The sequence below is a fragment of the Aptenodytes patagonicus genome, chromosome 2 (assembly GCF_965638725.1).
Source record: "Aptenodytes patagonicus chromosome 2, bAptPat1.pri.cur, whole genome shotgun sequence".
Lineage (NCBI taxonomy): Eukaryota > Metazoa > Chordata > Aves > Sphenisciformes > Spheniscidae > Aptenodytes > Aptenodytes patagonicus.
The window spans coordinates 37,127,238-37,145,838 of NC_134950.1; the positions used below are offsets into that span (position 1 = coordinate 37,127,238).

An 18,601-nucleotide genomic window follows, 5' to 3' on the forward strand; every position below is an offset into this window, starting at 1 on the left:
TTTGGTTTTGTTTTTTAAAGAAAACTTGGTTGAGAGTTTTACGTAGAAATTTGAAAGCACTACCATAAAAGATGTAAAGCTGTTTTCTGGATAGAAATGTTATGGTACCGTCTGTCAAAACTTTAAAGTAAATTAAAACTTTGTATTATAATACTTTAAATACACATTTTAATTAAAACATATTTTAATAGATATTCACTTGTGACTTCACGTACACAGGACAGAAGGGTATTTTTGGAAAACTGCATTCAGTCACTGAGTGTCACAGGAAATCATGAGATTTTTGTAACATGACACAATTCATAATTTTCAAGCACGGTTTCAACCTAGCTAGTGTTGGAGGTTTCTTATGGCTGGTGCTACTGTTAAAGGGTGTCATTGAGTAGTTTGGCTTCTCTGCTGGCTAGAAACCTTTTTTTTAATTTTCAACCTGTTTGTCCTCATGCTGGTATTGTTCTGTAGCTGAAATAACTATTTCGAAAAGCACGATTTTTCCCGTCAGTTGCTGTAGACACACAGGTAAGCATGTACCATGCCCAAATTGAAATGATCTTTCAGAACGGGGACATTTGAGAAAACTCAACTGTAGGCATTCTTTCTGGCTTCCCAGTACCTGAAGCTTCCCAGTATCAGTACCTCCGTGTAGGACTGGAGCACTGGGATCACGTCCCTAGGTCTGTGCAGTGAAGTAATGAGCCACGTTAATGGATCCCAGTGCAGGATCAAGGACCTTGCCCATGTATTGGATTACAGGCATTTAAATCTAAATCTTTTGGGCAACCTTCTAAGTCAGGATACTACTGTTCCAGGAGCTGTGATTAATCTTGTCACAGGTTGTGGAGAAAAAGCTAGAATTTCAACTCAGATTCAATCAATTTGCTCAGTTCAGGATACTGGCTGTAAACAGCCGGTAGAAAATTCTCCTGGTAGGGAAATTCCTCCCGAAACCTGTCTCAGATTAGGGAAGGAGACAAGAAAGGTGATATTGCGGACCTCTCGTCCGCTATGTCTACTGTGGCGTGTGTACTGAAGGACCTCACGGAGCAGATTTTAAGGTTGCCTGTCAGCTGCTGTGGCAGGAGTAAAGCCGCAGTCGGCCTTGATACGCCATTCTGCGGGAGAGGCTCTTCTCTCCCAGTAGTTCTAATTATGTATTCAAAGTGTTGGGGAGATCTGGGCTAAAAAGTGATTTATTTGATGTCATCCCATCGCCACCTATCCTGAATGGTCTGATCTTTTTCTTTCAGGAAAGGAAAGTTGTTTTGAGAGAATAATTCAAAGATTTGGAAGAAAAGTAGTGTATGTTGTTATAGGGGATGGTGTCGAAGAAGAACAAGGCGCAAAAAAGGTAATGGCCCTTTTTCAGTGCGGGTTGATTTCAAGAGTCTGAAAGCAGAATTGTCTTTTCTTCAACGCGGGACAGCATGCATTGACATTTGGGTTTTGTATCTTTGCTTTATGAAATACGTTTTGACCATATCTATTAGAAAGCTGCATAAAACTGTAGGTAATAATGTGCCCTGCTGTTCTCCAAAAGACACATTAAGCTAGCTATGTATGTTTGATGTATTTCAAAAAGGAGCCAGAAAATGGACCCTGGCTTCTGCGCCAAGAACTAATAGTTCTGTTTTCATTGGCATCCCAAAATACCACATAGGATGTTATGAATATAAGCAAAAAATGGCAATTCTTGCTGATCAAAGGTAGTGTGCTGTTTGACTATATGAAATACATATATGTCACACCTTGAAAAGGTATGTTGGACTGGAGTAGGCATACATAAATTTCAGTTTTCTTGTGCGTCCATAATTTGGATTCTGCATTCAGGTAACTACTTACGGTTTGTCCTGCATTCATAACCTCAGTTAACTGAGCAGAGGATACTATTTGACTATGTCTTTATTGTTTTTTGCTTTCCTTTGGGAAGAAGGGAAAAATTCGCTTTTTTTCCCCCCCAGTGTGGAGTAAGCTCCATAAAAAGCAATACTTCCCACTGACAAATAATAGGCAGTATTCCTAGCCTTGCTATTCTGCCTAAGTACAGCAGATACAGAGTCTTTGCTTGGAGGAATGAGGCATAATATTGGCTATTTGAACAATAGGAGATCGAGTAGGAGAACGGGCATTTCTGTTCTTGCTTCCTTTTACAGGTAAATTGCTTTTACACAGCTGCTTTTTTACCACGAAACTCTCTGTGGTGCTTCTATATCTGTTTCCACTGTAACTTTCTAAATTGGAGAAGTGAAACTAATTAGCCCGCATGGCGTTTTAACAACCATTGACTGGTTTTGCTTCATGAAATCCGGGTTTTGTGCCCCCGAAGCGTCGCGGATAGGTTCCCAGCTCGTCCCAGCGCTTCGCAGAGTCTCAGTTTCATATATCCCTTTGGCGGACTGACGGGAACGGTTTGCTTCTTTCTCCTTTAGAAATGCCTTTCATCTTTGCGGAGAAATGTTTTCCCGCTGTAAATGATTACATTTTAAAAGCTGCATTTAAGATCAGGGGAAAAAAAAAAAAAATCTTCTCTTTGTTCCTTTTCTGTTGCTTGGTGAAGTAGTGTTGTATATGATAATGGCAGGAGTAGTCCTTTCGGTAACATTATCTAATTCAATGATTTTTTCAACAGGAAACATGATTCAGAAAAACCTAAGAAAAAGCCTTTCCAGTCGCTAAGAGGAGTAGCAGTATAGAAAGTTCCTTTGTGCCATTACTTCTGTGTATTCTTTCTCGGTGGAAGGAATTTTCGGATTCAAAGCATGTTAGATGCTCTGGATTAAATTATCTGCTGCAGCAATGCCAGAGAAGTGAATAAGTAGACCAGCAGCCCTGCCTTTCTGCAGAAACTATTAATTTGATTAAGGAAAATGCTTCTGTGATTCTTGTCCTGCTTCTTACTCCACCGAAAAAGAAGTCACCATTTCACACTGTGAAAGTAGGATTTGCCTTTTAAGTTTTGGCCCTCGCATCCTGCAAGAGCAAGAACCACACAGTGCCTTGCGGTACGAGGAGCTGCTCCCAACTCAGGTGATGCCTTTTTGGTTATCTGCTCCTCAGGTTGTTTTTAGGGTTATTAGGAGGAGTGAGCATGGGAATGCACCTTAGTGTATACTGTGCTTCAGTTTAAAGACGTGTGCCCTGTCTAAGGAGTAAATGGTATCGCTGTATTGGAAAACAGTAAAAGCCTAGACCACCTCTGGAGAGTGTGCAAACAAAACAGGAGAAGATTTACCCCCACAAAAACACCCAAAGCCCGTCAATCCAAAGTGGCATAACTGTCCCATGATGCACCCCATTGCCTTGCTTATCCTCTGAACCTTGTTAGCGGGTTCCTTCCTACCTTCCTTCCCATCAGCACATTGGGTTTTGTGATATTCTCAGGGCAGGGACAGCTTTTGTGTTATCCCTTTTCACAGCACTTTGCTGAAGAGGTTTGGCCTGTGGTGAAGTCTTTAGTATATGTACGTTTCTTTACACTACTTAGAGCGTAAACAGTACACCCTTCTTTAAATAGCACTTCATTGATTACATGTAAACTATAATGAGTGTTTTTAAGTAGGCATATAAAGTCAAACCTACTTAGTTTGAGAGATTTTTTATTCTGTGTTTGTTTAGTGAAAAGAGCTGAACTTCCAGCTTAGGAGGTAAGAAAGTTAAGGTTTATTATTAAAAATAATTTACCAAAAATTTATCAATTGCTTCATCATAAAACAAGATTTTCATTTATGTCCTTCATTCATGGAAAATCCTGAGTCAATACAACAATAGAAAAAATAAAGGACACATTTAAAATCTTTTTATTATTGTCATTATTGTAAAAATTCAATAATAGAATCTTTTTAATACCGTTTAAAAGATCATTGCTCTTTTGAGAAACATTTTTAGGATAGACTTTTTTCATAAAATGCCTCTTTTGATTGGTGAAAATAAATACAATACACTGAGGAAACCACACGCTCTTACGTTTCACGTAACACGGGACAAGCCATGGTATCAACACCTTTGTTTAGCTGTCACTTCCGGCAAAATATTTTGTAAGACAATTAAAATTCTCGGGACGTTTGCGCTGCAGACTGGGGAACAATCGTACCCTTCTGGATCAGTTCAGCACACAGCCAGGGTGGCTGTAATGCCAGGGTTCACGTGGAGGTTGCTACCTTCGGATCAGCTTCCCCGGGAAAAGAGGGAGAGGAGGGGAGAGAGAAACCGGCGTGAGAGCCGAGGGGTGCTGGGGACGGCTGCCGGCATCGGTGCGGGTGCCGTGTGAGTCAGAGCCGCCGCATCCGAGTGCCACCGCGGTGACGCAGCTATTCGCAGAATAAGTTTCTGGGGTTTTCTGCCAGAGACTCCATTGTCATGGCATTTTGTTTTGCTTTGCTTTGTTTTGGTTTGTGTTTTGGGTTTTTTTGTTTTGTTTAGTTGTGTTGTGTTTTGTTTTGCTGTGTTTTGTTTTGTTTGAACTCATCTTTTGCCTTTGCCTTTGGAGACACAGTTGGGAAATACTCATAAGGCAGAAAAAACCCCAACTCCTGAGTTTTTCTACTTAGGAGAATCCTCCCAAGGATTTCTAATTTGCGAGAGGAGACAAAGGAGGAGGCTCTCTGTGCTGAGGAGCTGGATTTTACATCAGGTGATTCGGGAGAGCCTGGGCAAATTGGCTTCTCTCTTTGTCTCCAAAATGGTCATGCTGCCTCGGAGGGAAATTGGGAGGAAAAATCATAAATCTTTGTGGAGCAATAAATAGAATATAAATGGGTATCCAATATGCCACTGCTTTTAAGCTCGCAGTCACACTGTGCTGGTCAGGTTTGGGGTAGGAAGTAAAGACGACTGCTTAGCAAATCTGGCAGGAACACAACAAAAATACTGTGAAAGATGACAGAAACTGATGAGTTTTCTATTCAAATCCGTCACAAATCTCAGGAGTAAGATTTTTGTATAAATATGTATTCATTTAAGGGCAGGAGGATAGTCTGCACTTCTCGGTGTTGCCATCAAAAAATGGCTTTGTTTTGCATGTGTATTAATAGAAACACTTTATTTTGTTGAATAAAATAGTTGAATTGCTTCTATTTCAGAAATAAAATATCTTAATATTTTAGGTTATTTAATAATATTATAAGTATTAGATTTACTAAATTAATAGTTTCATTTTTCCTGCTTTTTACACCAAAACCAAATTCAAACTTTTGCCACCATATTTCATTTCAAAATGTCATCAAAATTAAATCATTAACAAGTTCATGAATGTATTTATTACCAAGTATCATCTACAAAACAATTCATGTTTTTTAAAAGACAAAAGCTTCATAGGTACTTGGAAGATATTGAAATAGTACACAAAATCATTGTTTTACCAACAGTCTAGATGTATATCCCTCCAATATGCAGTAAGCTTTCTTATAGTTTTATTAGATACTAATGCATCCAGTTACACCGCCTATTTATTAGCGGTTAGCATTTGTCATCCATTCTCCCACAGCAGCAAATGAGATATTAGCATTTTTCAGTGTGCTCAGAATAGAAGACACGTGTTGTACATGACATGTGTGCTAGGTGTTGGCAGGGATGGCTTTCTAAAGGCAATGTTTAGTAAATATATATACAAAGAAACTCTTGCCCGGTCATTCGGTAAGAAAAAATGCACTTCTGTCTCATGGGTGTGTTGCCACTTTTGACAGGGCTGAATAGTTGTGGATAAATGGGGCATGTTAATACAGGAATAATGTATAAGGTTTTATATGATAATTTTGTTACTTTAAATGTTTTAGTTCTGTACAATCATTTGTTATCTTAGATAAGGTGAAAATTACTATGTATGCCCCGTGAACACCCATGCGTGTATATGGACGTGTGTGTGAGACTGTATAGACATATACATATAGATATATATAGCTCTGTATCGGGTTTGTTTCCCCTCCTCTTAGCTATGAAGGCTGTGCCGTAGGGTCAGACTGATAGAGGTCTGAATCGGCTGCGTTCGGCCGTGCAGAGAGCGCCAGTGCAGATTCCAGACCCGTGCAGCCGCTGCGTTCCTGGCGTGCTTTATTTCTTGGGAGTGTGCTGCTGGTCTTTTGACCTATATGCAGGAGAACTGAAAATAATTATAATTCTGAGGTTTACACAACCTCTTTGTTTTCATGGGAGTCTCCAGAATCATTCCATACCTCACTCCTGTAACTACATGGGGTAAATGGAGGTATACTCCTTTCACAGACAGACATAAATAAAGCGGGGGACACTTAAGTGAATTTGAAATAGACAGATATAGCCAAAATAATGACCACTTAAAGTTTTGGTTTAAAATCTGACCATAAACAGCTGAGGGTAATCCAAAACTTGATATTGCATATGGGCATCTAGCAAGAATCACTGTGATTTGATTTAACAGAAGCTAAACCTTCTGTTAAATCAATCAGGATCTTTAACTGCCCTAGCTGCCTGGTGTGTGTATGCTCTGTGATGCTGAGGTTGTTACTAGGGAAGCAGTATAATGCTGGAGCTGCATGAAGTGGGAGCTGGAAGCCAAGAATTTATTACTACAATTCTCCCTATTCATTAGTGTGCTATATGACCTTGGAGGGCGTCCATGTCATTGACTCTTGGCTTCTGCAGAGACACTATGCAAAGGCAGGTGTCCACCAAACTCTTTGCCACGCCACATCTTAGGTCTGCTATTTATACCTCCCTGACCTGGTGGTTGAGGCAGAGCTGGTGCCAAGCTGACTAAGAGAAGCTGGGAGCTATGGCTGGCTGGCAGGGAGAGCAGGTAGGTCCTACCTGGCAGGGGGCTTGTGAGAGAAGAGGGAAACTGCAGCCGCGCACGAAAGGGAGGCAGCACTGCTGAGCACTGCCGGCCAAGTGCAGTCGGCTGGCAAACACTGCACGGACCTGCTGCAAGCACAAACCTGTGCCCGTTTGTCCTTGATGTAGTACCCCTGTCAGATGTTATAAATTCTGTCAGGAAGATCTCGCAACCTAAATAAGAGATAGGTGCACAGAAGCTTTTGAGGAGTCCGGAGAACAGCATGATTAGGAATTTTTATTTCGTTTTGCTCTTGCTGGTTCATTTCCTGAACATGGTGCAAGAAATTAATCTTTAGGAAAGATTTGAGTTGGAAAGGAGCAGGGTCTGGCCTGACAGAGCGCAGAGGATAGAATATCTGTATAATGTAACAGGGAAGACACTGGGATGTGGAGTTGTAACTGAGTGAGCTAATTGCATCTAGTTTCTGTTGCTGGTGGAGCATAGAGACAGTACAATGGAAATCTAGATTGAAGATGTAGAAATAGTAGGTGTCATAGTCAGTGTTTAACACTTCCTTCTTAAGGAAAGGATTAATCTGTAAAAGTGTTTTGGAAATATCATAAGCATTTTTTCCAACAACATCTCAATTGTCTCTGAATTATTTTGTTTGTTTGTTTTGTTCTCTCCATAAGCAGCTATCTATCGCACATGCGTTTATCTTCAAGCTGAGATTTAGTCAGCTGTTTCTGAAGGCTTTGTAACAATCTAGAGTAAAGCAAAGCAGAACAGAAACTCTTCCAATGGTGCTTCCTTGTGGGTCATTATATTTTCTTCCTGAAGAAATTTCTTTGCTGTAAAAGCTAGGCATACTCTGACTGTGGACATCTATTGATGCATCCATATTACATTTTAATTCAAATCAGGAGTGTCATATCGAAGCAGACCTTCCAGTCATTCCCCCTCACTATGCTTTGGTTAACATCCTGGACTGGCTTTAGGGGGAAAAAACCAAAACCCAACAGATTTCTTTTGGATAGAACCAAAGGACAATACATTGTCCAGGTGCTCACCAAATGCTCTCTAACTGCTAATGTGCACTTTATCCATAATGGCAGACTAGAGCTATTCTGAAGTGAAAACCCTGAAACACGGGCACCGGGTGCTCAGCGCCACCTCCTTCACTCCGCAGCCCCTCTAACTGTGCAAGTCTACTTGCTAACACTTGTCCTTCATTGGGTGTCCATTTTCCAGATTCCTTACAGTGCTCCTTTGCTGATCATGTACACCTCTTTAGTCTTGCTTATTAATATTAATTAATTCAGTATTATCTTCTCTGACTCTTGCAAGAGCAACAGTTGATTGTTCCTTAACAGTGGCCATTTGACTTCAGAGAGACTTGCCGCTACTTACATGGTTACGTTTCTTTTAAAAATCTCTGCTTTATTCTATAAATTCAATCCAATTCATCATGACTTCATTATCTGGATTGAAGCAGCATTCGTCTAAAAACAATAATTATTTATACACTGACAGACAGATGTTTACCTGAGCTTCTAAAGACAAATTTATGATAGGCTCTGTGCTAAGGAGTTTGCCTTCTGAGGTAGGTATAAGGTAAAATTACAGGGCTTACAGTAAACATGCAGCTGGAAACAGAGTTTCACGCTGTTTTCGAAATTGTTCTCTAACTTAAAATTTGAGGAGAAGACCTGAAATGAAAGGAGGAGGTCAGCGTAGAAGTGATAATCAGAAGAGATGGAGTTTCGCCACTGATTTCAGTAGAATTAGGAATTTACTCAGGAAGTGCTGAAGGAGGATGAAGAAAGCCTCTCTGAGAAGTTGTAGATAAAATGCTTGGGGAACTCAGAAGCTATTGTGATAATAAATTGCTTGTGGTTTGCCTCCTAAAGATGCCAGGACACAAGCTGACCCAGTGAAAAGGTGAACATGATCATGTTAGCCTTCAGAACATTGTTGAATTGAAACTGTTTTCCCATGGGATTTACAGAATATCTTCCTGACGAAAGCTGATGGTTATCTTTTCTTTTTATTTATGCAAAAGTTCTTGCTGACACTGTAATCCCTGGTTTAGCGTATAAAGATAGTTCTTAATCAGATTTTTACCTTTCATGGATGAGGTAATGTGTGCATTTTCCTGGTATTTGTGTTTTTGGTTTATTCAGGTTCTTTGCAAACGTATTTGTGCTCCAGACAGATTTTATTACAGCTAATAGGAAAAAAATACGTATTTATCTTAAAATTGTCCCATATGGAAAAGATGTTTTAAGATCAGTGCTAACAATGAGTGATGTTATACAAACCACTGGGATAAAATTCCTTTCAAAGTGATGTGAGCAACACATGAGCTATTCTGAATCGCCATGGCTGTGTTCTTAACTCACCTGCCAGGGATAGTTCCACAAGTAACAAACACCTTTTGATAGTAAATAACACTTTCACTTCCTTGATTTTTTTTTTTTTAAAATCAAGTTCTGCTCCCTTCCCCAAACTACCCACATGCTTCATGTATAGGTTATTTTTCTTATTTTTTTTCTAGAAATAATATTTTCTTCTGCAACGTGCTGAAATCTGTTTTTCTTATAAAGAGATGAGAAACCCCTCCCTTGCTTATGATCTCCTGACACGTTTGCTGTTGTTCCTGTTGGTAAATAGATTTGCTGGTAAATGAGAATTTATGCTGAGGGGGTGGATCAGAGAAACCAGAGATAATTGTGAAGGGCTTGAGGTTTTAAGAGCTCTTTTTCTCTCCTCGCAGTGTTCCCTTATCCTTGCGAAAGACAATGGGTGGGTCTAAATACCAGAATGCTTGGGGTTATTTTTACATGTTGTCTGTGCTGTTCACAGCATGCTATGCCATTTTGGAGGATCTCGAGCCACTCTGACCTTATGGCCCTTCACCATGCCTTGGAACTGGAGTACTTGTAGCAGCTCAGCAGCACTTTGAAACCCCAGAGCCTCCTTCTGCCCGTGGACGGGATGCCTGTGTCTTGTGTCAGCATTGGACTACAGAACTTTGTGATTTCAACATGTTGACGTACAGCTGCAATTAGTCTTAACCCTTGCCCTTTCAGTAAACGGAGGAGCATGTCTTTTTCTTCAGAACAGCTGTTGACTCTGGTACTGCGAGTCCAACGAAAATAAGCCATGCAAATGTTTGAACAACTCATCTTTACCGTATTTGCTACCAAAAAGAAATAGAGAAGGAAAAAAAAAAAAAAGGAAATAAAAGGTTCATACCTGTGAAGAATAAAAAGGACCTGCAAATGCTTTGTAGTTTTTAGACTCTTCAATGTGACACACACCGTTTCTTCAACACAGCAAACTTGATTGCACAATGAAGACTGAGATTTTTCAAAATACCAGTGGAGTAATTTTCTTGTAAAGAAGGTTTACTTTTTGGTTTCTCATACCCAGGGTACTCTGTACATCTTTACTTATTTATGAACAGACTATATTTTGACATCATATAACTGAAGATATGTATAATAGGATTAAAGGCTATTATAAGCCTTTGCCTTATGGTACAGCAACTACTTTTGATTTTAGCACATTACAGAGTAGTTTAAAATATGTCTAATTTAAACTAATAGGTACATCACTGAGACAATCATGTACAGGAAGAATTTTTTGTGTAAATTTGTAATAATGAATGATTCTTTTACATATTGTTAAGGTAAATGCTATTGAAAGATAGTAATGCCTTGTTGGTGAAGAATGAGGCCACGTGTGCACAAACTGTTGTGCAGTGCCTTATCAATGCGTTGGATATAAATATGTAGATAATGGATTTTTTTTTTAGATAAATTTGTCAAGACCAAAAGCATGGATGTCAAGTGTCAATAAGAATTGGGTTTTGTTCTTCTCAGCTGTTTCTCTACCTTTTTCTTCTCTCACCTGCTCTGATTATGAAAAGATTGATTGCTTTCCCCCCACGAAGGAAATACAGATAAAACACAACTGAAGAGGAGTCCTTTGCTGTCTTCTGTTTCCTCTTTTAAAGTTAACATATTAACCCTTTTTGAAAGTATTGAAAAATGAATTAGCAGATTCATTCCATAAAGAAATAGAGAGAGAGCACAAATATATTTTAAGACATGACTTAAACTGGAATCTTGGTTCCGAATAGCTTTTGTCTCATCCAAAAATGAAGGAAACTATCACCATCATTATTTTTAGAAATTAGAAATGAGAATATTTTGGAGAAATTGAACAAGAATACTCATACACATTTAAGTTTTTTAGTCCTCTTCCACCAGGAGTCAGATTTTCCTAAGATATAACATCCATTGCCGGCAATGGAAATACTGAAATAGTTATCGCCAAGGGGTTAAAATTTGCTTTTGTCTATACCCATTTACAGGACAAACCTAGACTGTGTCTGTCTGTGACTTGTGACTTCTCTAATCTTGAAGGCCATGAGCTACTTGGTCAGATAAACTGTTAGTCTGACTTTTCGGCTTGAATTGTACCAATTCCCTTTACCCGATTTAAATCTCTTCATTAAAAAGAAGCCTCGCTTTATTGGTTCGTTCTCCAGCTTTTCTTCTTGTTTTCTTTTGCTAAAAACACCAGCCTTGACACAGCTACCTGCAAAGCTACAAAGCACCAGTGTAGCTACACAACAACACCCTTCTCTATTGGAGGAGTCATATTGCTGCTAGAATTCAATGTTTGTGGATTGCTTTATTACCAACAGAGAGGTTTTTATCCTACCAAGACTTGCACATGTGCTTTACTTTACCCAGTATGAGTGCTGGAATTCATGCAGTACCTACATACGTACATAAAGCACGTTGCGGGTAGTTTTTTAGAATTGAGACTATAATTAGCCTTTTTTTTTCCTCAAGCAAAGTAGACAGTGATGGGGGGTTGGTTGTCTTTTTTTTTTTTTTTTTTTTTTTGCTCTTTTCAATTTTTAGTCGCTCGCGGACTGAAAAAAACAAACAGTTTATCTGGGCCTTATTGTACAAAAAGTGTGTTGTGTCCACAATTGTGTACAGAATTTTTCTTCATTAATTTTGTTTTAAATTAATAAAATTGATTTGTGAACGTATTAAACAATTGTCTTGTATGGAAGTCTGTGATGTTTCTGCCTTCTAGGTCGGGAACGAGGAGACATCTGTCATCTCTTTGCTGTCACAAGGCAGAAGTTGTTCACCTGCTTGTGCCCAGCTGAAACGTTAAAAGAGGACAAAAAATATTTGCATCTAGTTTACAAAAGGCTCAGTTAGATGGGCAGCAGTTGTTTTGCTTAGCAGGAGCTAGAGGAGGTCAGTGCAGAATAGGGACTTGGTGCATGGTGTCCTGGAAATGCGTGCCTAAGTGACTCATAGAAGTAAACGCCTGAACGTTAGGCACCGCGGTGCCTCTGAATGTCATCTGAAGCAATCCATGTGCTGAATGGGTGAGTCCCGTTGTTCAGACGTCTTGCTCAGGGCTACAGCAAGTCCCCCATCCTCTGAGGATCTACAGGTCTCTGGGAATTCAGGACTGGTATTTATCTTTTGCAAGCACAGAGTGGGGAGCCCTTTAAACCAGGGGAAGAGTGGCAGTGCCCACCATTTTATAGCAGATGCTTTATTGTAGATCCATGAAGTATTGGTCCAGACTGTGGGTTTGATTCGCTGTTCTAAGGAGAGGGAGGGGCATGCCCAAACCCACATCTCGCCTTCCACAAGTTTATCCTAGTTAACAACTTTTAGACTAATCTGCCCACGAAACATCCCCACTCCTCCTGCTACTGCTGTGCCACCCTGCACAAGGGGATTAGTTGAGCCAGAGACTGCAGAAAAAAGTCAGTGAACCAAAGAGTGAATATGGCTGCACTGAAGGGAAAAGCAGGATCAGCTGGGAGGAGAAAATGTGTCCATCAACCATGTACGGTTGTTTTGCAGTGACTGGTGAAGAGCCCTCTTTGCTCCTCCGCTCATGAGTGAGAACCTTGAATGGAAGCTAGTGGGCACTCGTCCTCACTTTCTGGTCTAGTGAAACCTGGGTTTTGTCACTACGTTGTGGTACAGCTTCAAAAGGAGAGATGGACAGTGCTGCAAGCTAAGAAAGACATGGCTTAGTCAAGTATGGGTTTGTGTCTTCTCAGAGAGAAAAGGGATTAAGTCAGCATAAATTCTTTTTGAACTAATTGTCCAATTATAACAGTAGTGACCAAAAGGAATGCATTGCACCCGTTCCCTGCATGGCGTAGAATTACCTGATGTCTGCCAGTTTTCTGAGCAGCTTGATCCTATTGGATCCTGCTGGAATTGCCTGGCAAGTCAGGTCCTTAGGAGATTTAGGAGAAGAAATGTCTACTTTTCAACTCTCTGATGGCCCTGGGAGTGAGCCGGAAACCAAGACTGGGCATATGTAAAGAGATGAAACAACTAAATGCAAATCACTCTTAACTTTACAAACTGCAGTATCTGATAATTTTAGGTGAGGAACAGGATTATAGTTTCATTGTAGAATCTGCCTAAGTCTCACTTTAGGTAACTTGAATTCTTTTTGTATCTAGCCTTTAGCATCTCCCTCAGTCCCGTGGAAGAGGAAAATAACCTGAATAAAAGGTTATGGGCAACAAACTAAGCTGTAGTATTATCAACCTCCATGTGCCAAACACCTTTTCTTTCTTGTATCTTCCGCACTTTCGCCTTTCCTCCAACAAATGTTCACTTGGGTTTTGCTGCAGTGTAGCTTGTTCTTTGGCAGTGCTTGTTGCAAGATCTCCAGTCCCACTAAGTGTGAAGGACTCAGTTCCACCATGCCACCAGGTGCCAGAAATTGTCTTCCCTTAGGAAGTGGCTTACCCTCAGAAAGCTCAAAGTGGAGTTTTCTCTGTTACAGAAAAATTGAACAAATTCTTCCAAACAGTAGAACTCTGGAACAAGCATAGTGGCTGTAATTCCATGAGGTTTTGCAATTTGCTTCTGCAAATGATAAACAAAGCCTCTGAGGTTTGCTGTTTCTTGTGATTACTACGATAGAGGTCTTTTGGAGACTGAAATCCCCTTGCCAGCTGGCCATGCTTTAAAAAGCCACCTCTAAAGCTATCTCCTCCCCTCGATGCACTGAATGCAGCGCTCAGCTGTGCTCCTGCACTGCCCATGAAAATGCAGTGACTGTTCTATGAACTCATTTTGGAGGTTTTGGTGTTTAGGCTGGTGGATGATCACAATGTTCTAAAGACATCCTCTTTCATCGTTGCTTCTGATTTCAGATTAGTCTTAAACCAAGAACATGAAATTGCAAGTGTTGCTTAGCTCCAAACATTTGCTTCCAGAACCCTGAAAGACCTGTAGCTAAACATTATCTGACATTACCGTTGGAGGCTATGTAGCCTAAATATTCTACACTGTGAAGCAGCTCCTTTGATAAATGAATACACATACTCATATTAAAAAATGTTGCCCTCGTTTATTTTAAACTTTCGCATCTTAAAATGATTATATGTACAGTACTATTGCTGTTTTTGAGGCAGAAGCAGCCAGATGCAATATATTATTCTGCTGTAATCCATTAGAGCTTTGAGTTTACAGTGGCAAATCACAATTACAGCTTTACAAACTTTTACTTACAATGTGAAGATGAAATTGAGCTTTTTGTTATATTTCCATCCCTTTCTTTTAAAGCTGACAACCTAACAAATGGAAGCAAAACCAAGACCAACCAAGGAATGGCTTCTATGTATTTGGCACCACCATGGAAGTTGGATGCTCAGAGTTAAATTATGTCTATACGTTTTCGGCGTAGCACCAATGGCGCTAGTCCACTGCAATAGGCACCTAAATCGCCTCTGAAGTCAGTAGCTTTCTTTTCTGAGCCTCTCAATGCCCAGAAATTAATTCTTTTTTAAGGAACTTCATATGAAGACCCTACTTAAATCAAAATCTTGTAAGAAAGCAGGGATTCCTGTAGAGCGAAGGGCATCATGTTATGGTGTAGGTAGCTCATAAGCTTGGGGTCTGCTTTTTGGAACATGTCAGTACTGCTTGAAGTTTCCATTTCTTAGATGCTCACTGATAACAATGTTCAGCTGTAATAGCTTTAGTTCTAAGAATATAACGCATCAAAATCATTAGAGCTATGTAACTTTGAAGTAGTGCCAAGAAAGTAAAATTAATAATAGTTATTATTTTTGTCTTTCATGACTGGAAAGCATGCTCAGTGAGTGGTATCTTTGCCTCAAAAATGCTTGCAATGCAAGCCAATAAAATATTGTTAGAAATTCTCTTTTGCCTTTTCCTTCAAATTTCTGCTTCTCTCAGTGTTGTGATTCTTGAATTTTACCCTGCAACATGAGTAGAGGACGGGTGTCAAGAGACGTGTTGCTTTGTGTCATGTGCTAAGGGAGAGGCACAGTCCTGCACCAGTCTTCCTCTGTTCTTTGTCAATGGCAAGGCTGCACAGCTGCCACTTTTGTCGTTCTCCTTTTAGCCAGGGACTGGCTCTAACAAAACCGTCCAGCTCTCTTGTGCCAGCAAAGGGCTAGAAGAAAAAGAGAAAAAGCAGGGGAAAACAGTCAGCTCCCAGGTTGAAAAAAAAAGGGAGAGGTGCGAGGCTTGCAAGGCTCCAAAGAGGGTCGGTAGGTAACCAGGGAGGGTCACTGAGCGGCGCACCCAGCACTCCCAGGTTGCCTCCCAGCAGCTGGCCAGTGCTCTGCCCAGGGATGTGATGGGACTAGGGACTGGTGAGAGGCCCCACAGTCTCTCGGCTACCGTATCCCACCAGCTTCATGGTGTGGATGGCCAGCTTGGCCATAGCAAGGAGGACAAGGACGTGCTGTAACTCAAGATGGGCCTCAGATGAGGATGGTGTAAATCAAGAGGAGGCTGGTTGCAGTCCCTCTTCTGGCTTCTCCTGAACCTCTTGCGGAATTAAAATGGTGTGTCATTGAGCTTGTTGACTGACTGACTTTAAAGCGAATGGATTGCAACAGAAAACACCCCTTACTCTCACTGTCCAGCAGAACTATAAGAGATAAATAAAACTCTTACTTTTGCCTACCCAAATCATCCTCCTTTATAGCTGTTTGTCAGCATTTCATTTTATGTTAGTGCAAATAAATTTTAACATTCTGATACACCGGGGAAAAATATATTTTTCATTCTGTACTAATATTCTACATTGCCATTTCTGTTTTTTAAGTGGCTATTAGTTCCTGCTAATGGTGTTAGAATAAGGGCAGAAGGAAAACAAAAGATTTTGATTTATCCAAAGGCAAAAACAGCTCTGCCAGCTCTCATGGAAGCCACATGGTGTTGCCAGCTAATACCTTGTGGAAGTCAGCCCAAGGCATAAGTAAGTATGTTATTAGTGATCTGCCCTTTCCATTGTTTCACTGCCACTGGCAATTATTTTGCTGGGAAGAGGTATTTGTGGCTTGGGTTTTGTTTCTCACCTGCTCTTTGAAATCTTTTGCTTGGACTGCTGACTACTACTCCCTGAAGGGCTGGCCTTTGACACTGTGCTATTTCCAGTCTTATGTATAGATGCAGCATTATTTTCCAAAGTGGGAATTGAAGCATTTGCAAAGGAAGCTCCAGTCTGCTTCATTTTCTTCATTGCCAACTCATGTCAGATTTGACATGGAAGTGAGATGAGATCTAGAGATTGCATTAAACTGAGTAGCTGGGACTGCAGAGGCAGCAGATATAATGCAGAGGAGGTGGAGAGTGGTTAGAAAGAGAAAGAAAAAAAGTAATTTGATTTGAAAAATGTGAGATAAATCTGGGGAAAAATAATCCAAAGCAAGGAGGGGGGAAGAATGATGGGTTGTCCAGCATGGAGTGAATTAACTTTATGTTTAGGAAAGCAAGTTTAATTTCTTGGCTCTGCCACAGAATGACCCAGGCATGTTGTTAGGGCCTCAGCCCAAAAATGGCTCGGATCCAGCAAAACTATGTCACTGTGGCTGGCCACCAACGGGGCATCCAGAGCTTCAGCTGTGCATGCATGCTCTCCATGGAGAGAGCTGGGAGCCTCAGTGAGGAGCTGCTGAAGCCAGCTACCAGCGCCAGAGCTGTGCACGAAATCATGCCCTCACCAGGAGCTTGGGCACTACATCTCGCCCCTTGGCTGGGAGCCCTTTCCCGTGCAGGAGTGGAGGCTGCCCGTGCTGAGGCACATGGCGGGAGGTGCCCCATGTCCTGCGCGGCTCCTGCTGCTCACCCTCTCTGCAGAACCTTAGTGATTAGTGACCACTCGCACAGGATACAGGTGACTTTAATCCAAGTCCACTTTCAACCCTATCCCGATCTACGTGTTGTACTCCTGGGAGGCTGCCTGCTGTTAATATTCTCGGAGAGTCAGAGGATTTTTGAGGGAGCGGAAGAAGACAGGAGAGAGGGAGTGAGGGAGCATGCAGGCTCTTGGAGAAGCACACGAGGATGGTGTTTGCAGAGCAAGAACGCTTTGCCTCTTTGTAGCTGCTTAATGCAAAAACCAGAAGGTCCTGGGAGCTGGCACTTAGCTCGGGGCTCCTGCCTCTGAGGCGTGTGCTCACACTGCTGCATTACAGTCATGCCCTTTGCTCTCCTCAGCAAAATCCATTGGGTGGCTTGAAACAGATTCAGCAGGAGGGAGTGAGGATACCTGTTTTTCCTCCTCTCCGGAGTAAACAAATGCAGTTATCGGTACAAAGATGAGGAACTGAATAGACACAAAATCATGACATTTCCTTTTACCTCAATAAACGCTATAATTCCAGAAGGGATTATTAACCTTGCATTAAATTCATGTTCCAGCTCCTAAATCTATCTATGCAGCCATTATTTATATGTGACTCACTAAACATTCAGTAAAGCATCTCTGTCATAGACATCAGAGGTCTACTTACATGCCATTTGGTACTTGTCATTAATTTGGGGTCACAGGAGGTTAGTCCGGTAATATCTCCACTACACAGCAGGTAAATCCTCTAGGACTGTTCCTGCTATCTTATAAAATGAGAGTTTGAAATTCAATTTAAAAGGCCCAGATTCATCCCCAGCAACAGCCTTCCTGGAGCTCTTTTGTTTTAACACGGTATTTGAACAGGAATTGAAAAAACCCCTAAACTATATACTTAGTTCTCTAGAAGACAAGGAAAGCTCAGCAAAATAAAATGAAAACAGAAGTAATCAAGGTTGCAATATCCCTTTTAAATGGCAATTGCATGAAAAAAAATAAGTTCTTGTGAATGTTAGCAATCCTTTTTTGTGTTCTTACAATCCAGCTGAAATCCATCCTTCTGTAATCTTTTGGTCCAGCATTTCTCAAATACTTGCTCTTATGCCACTTGATTCCTCTCCCCATTGCTCCAGTTGCTGTGTGAACCAGCAGGTCTGAGGATTTTGCTGAGGGTCTTTGGGCATTTCCCTGCAGAAGACCCAAACCAGGAGATGGGTGCGCAGAGCAGGTAACAAAGCCAATGTTGATATCTTCTTGGGAGTGAAGGTGCTCTTCTTACCACTGGCTGTTCTTGCTTAACACAGGGAACAGGCTAATATATTTGCATGTTAAATGACATCTGAGAAGTTCAGTTTCTGAACTATTTTTTGTACTTTTCTTTCTTACAGATAAGCAGAATTGGAATTCATTTACAGTGGCTATAAATTTACTTCCATTGAAGTCAAAGACTAAATTTCCATCAAAACCTGAACGTAAACCTAAACTTACAAATCCCAGACATGGGATCACCCATTGGTTTCTATAAAAGTTACGGCCATCTGTGCAGATCTGTAACTGCAGCAGACCCTGAAAGCTTATTGGCATTTTTGCTTAATATTTGCTCTTTTTTTCCACTAGGAATAGAAATGAGACAAACCTGATGATTGCTATGGCAACCCCAAGCCAGAGCTG

The 18,601-nt window shown here is 40.8% G+C and overlaps 1 protein-coding gene across 11 annotated transcripts in view; it reads left to right on the plus strand.

Annotated features, from left to right (window-relative positions):
- The window catches only part of EYA1 (EYA transcriptional coactivator and phosphatase 1), a 98,074-nt gene extending 86,259 nt beyond the window's left edge, over positions 1-11,815 (plus strand). For all 11 annotated transcript variants that reach the window (XM_076329556.1, XM_076329554.1, XM_076329558.1 and 8 more), the window contains 2 exons: positions 1,248-1,348; positions 9,611-11,815. In XM_076329556.1, coding sequence (XP_076185671.1) covers positions 1,248-1,348; positions 9,611-9,691 — 182 coding nt within the window. In that variant the 3' untranslated portion in view covers positions 9,692-11,815. The remainder of the gene's footprint in view (positions 1-1,247; positions 1,349-9,610) is intronic.
- Positions 11,816-18,601: the final 6,786 nt, after the last annotated feature.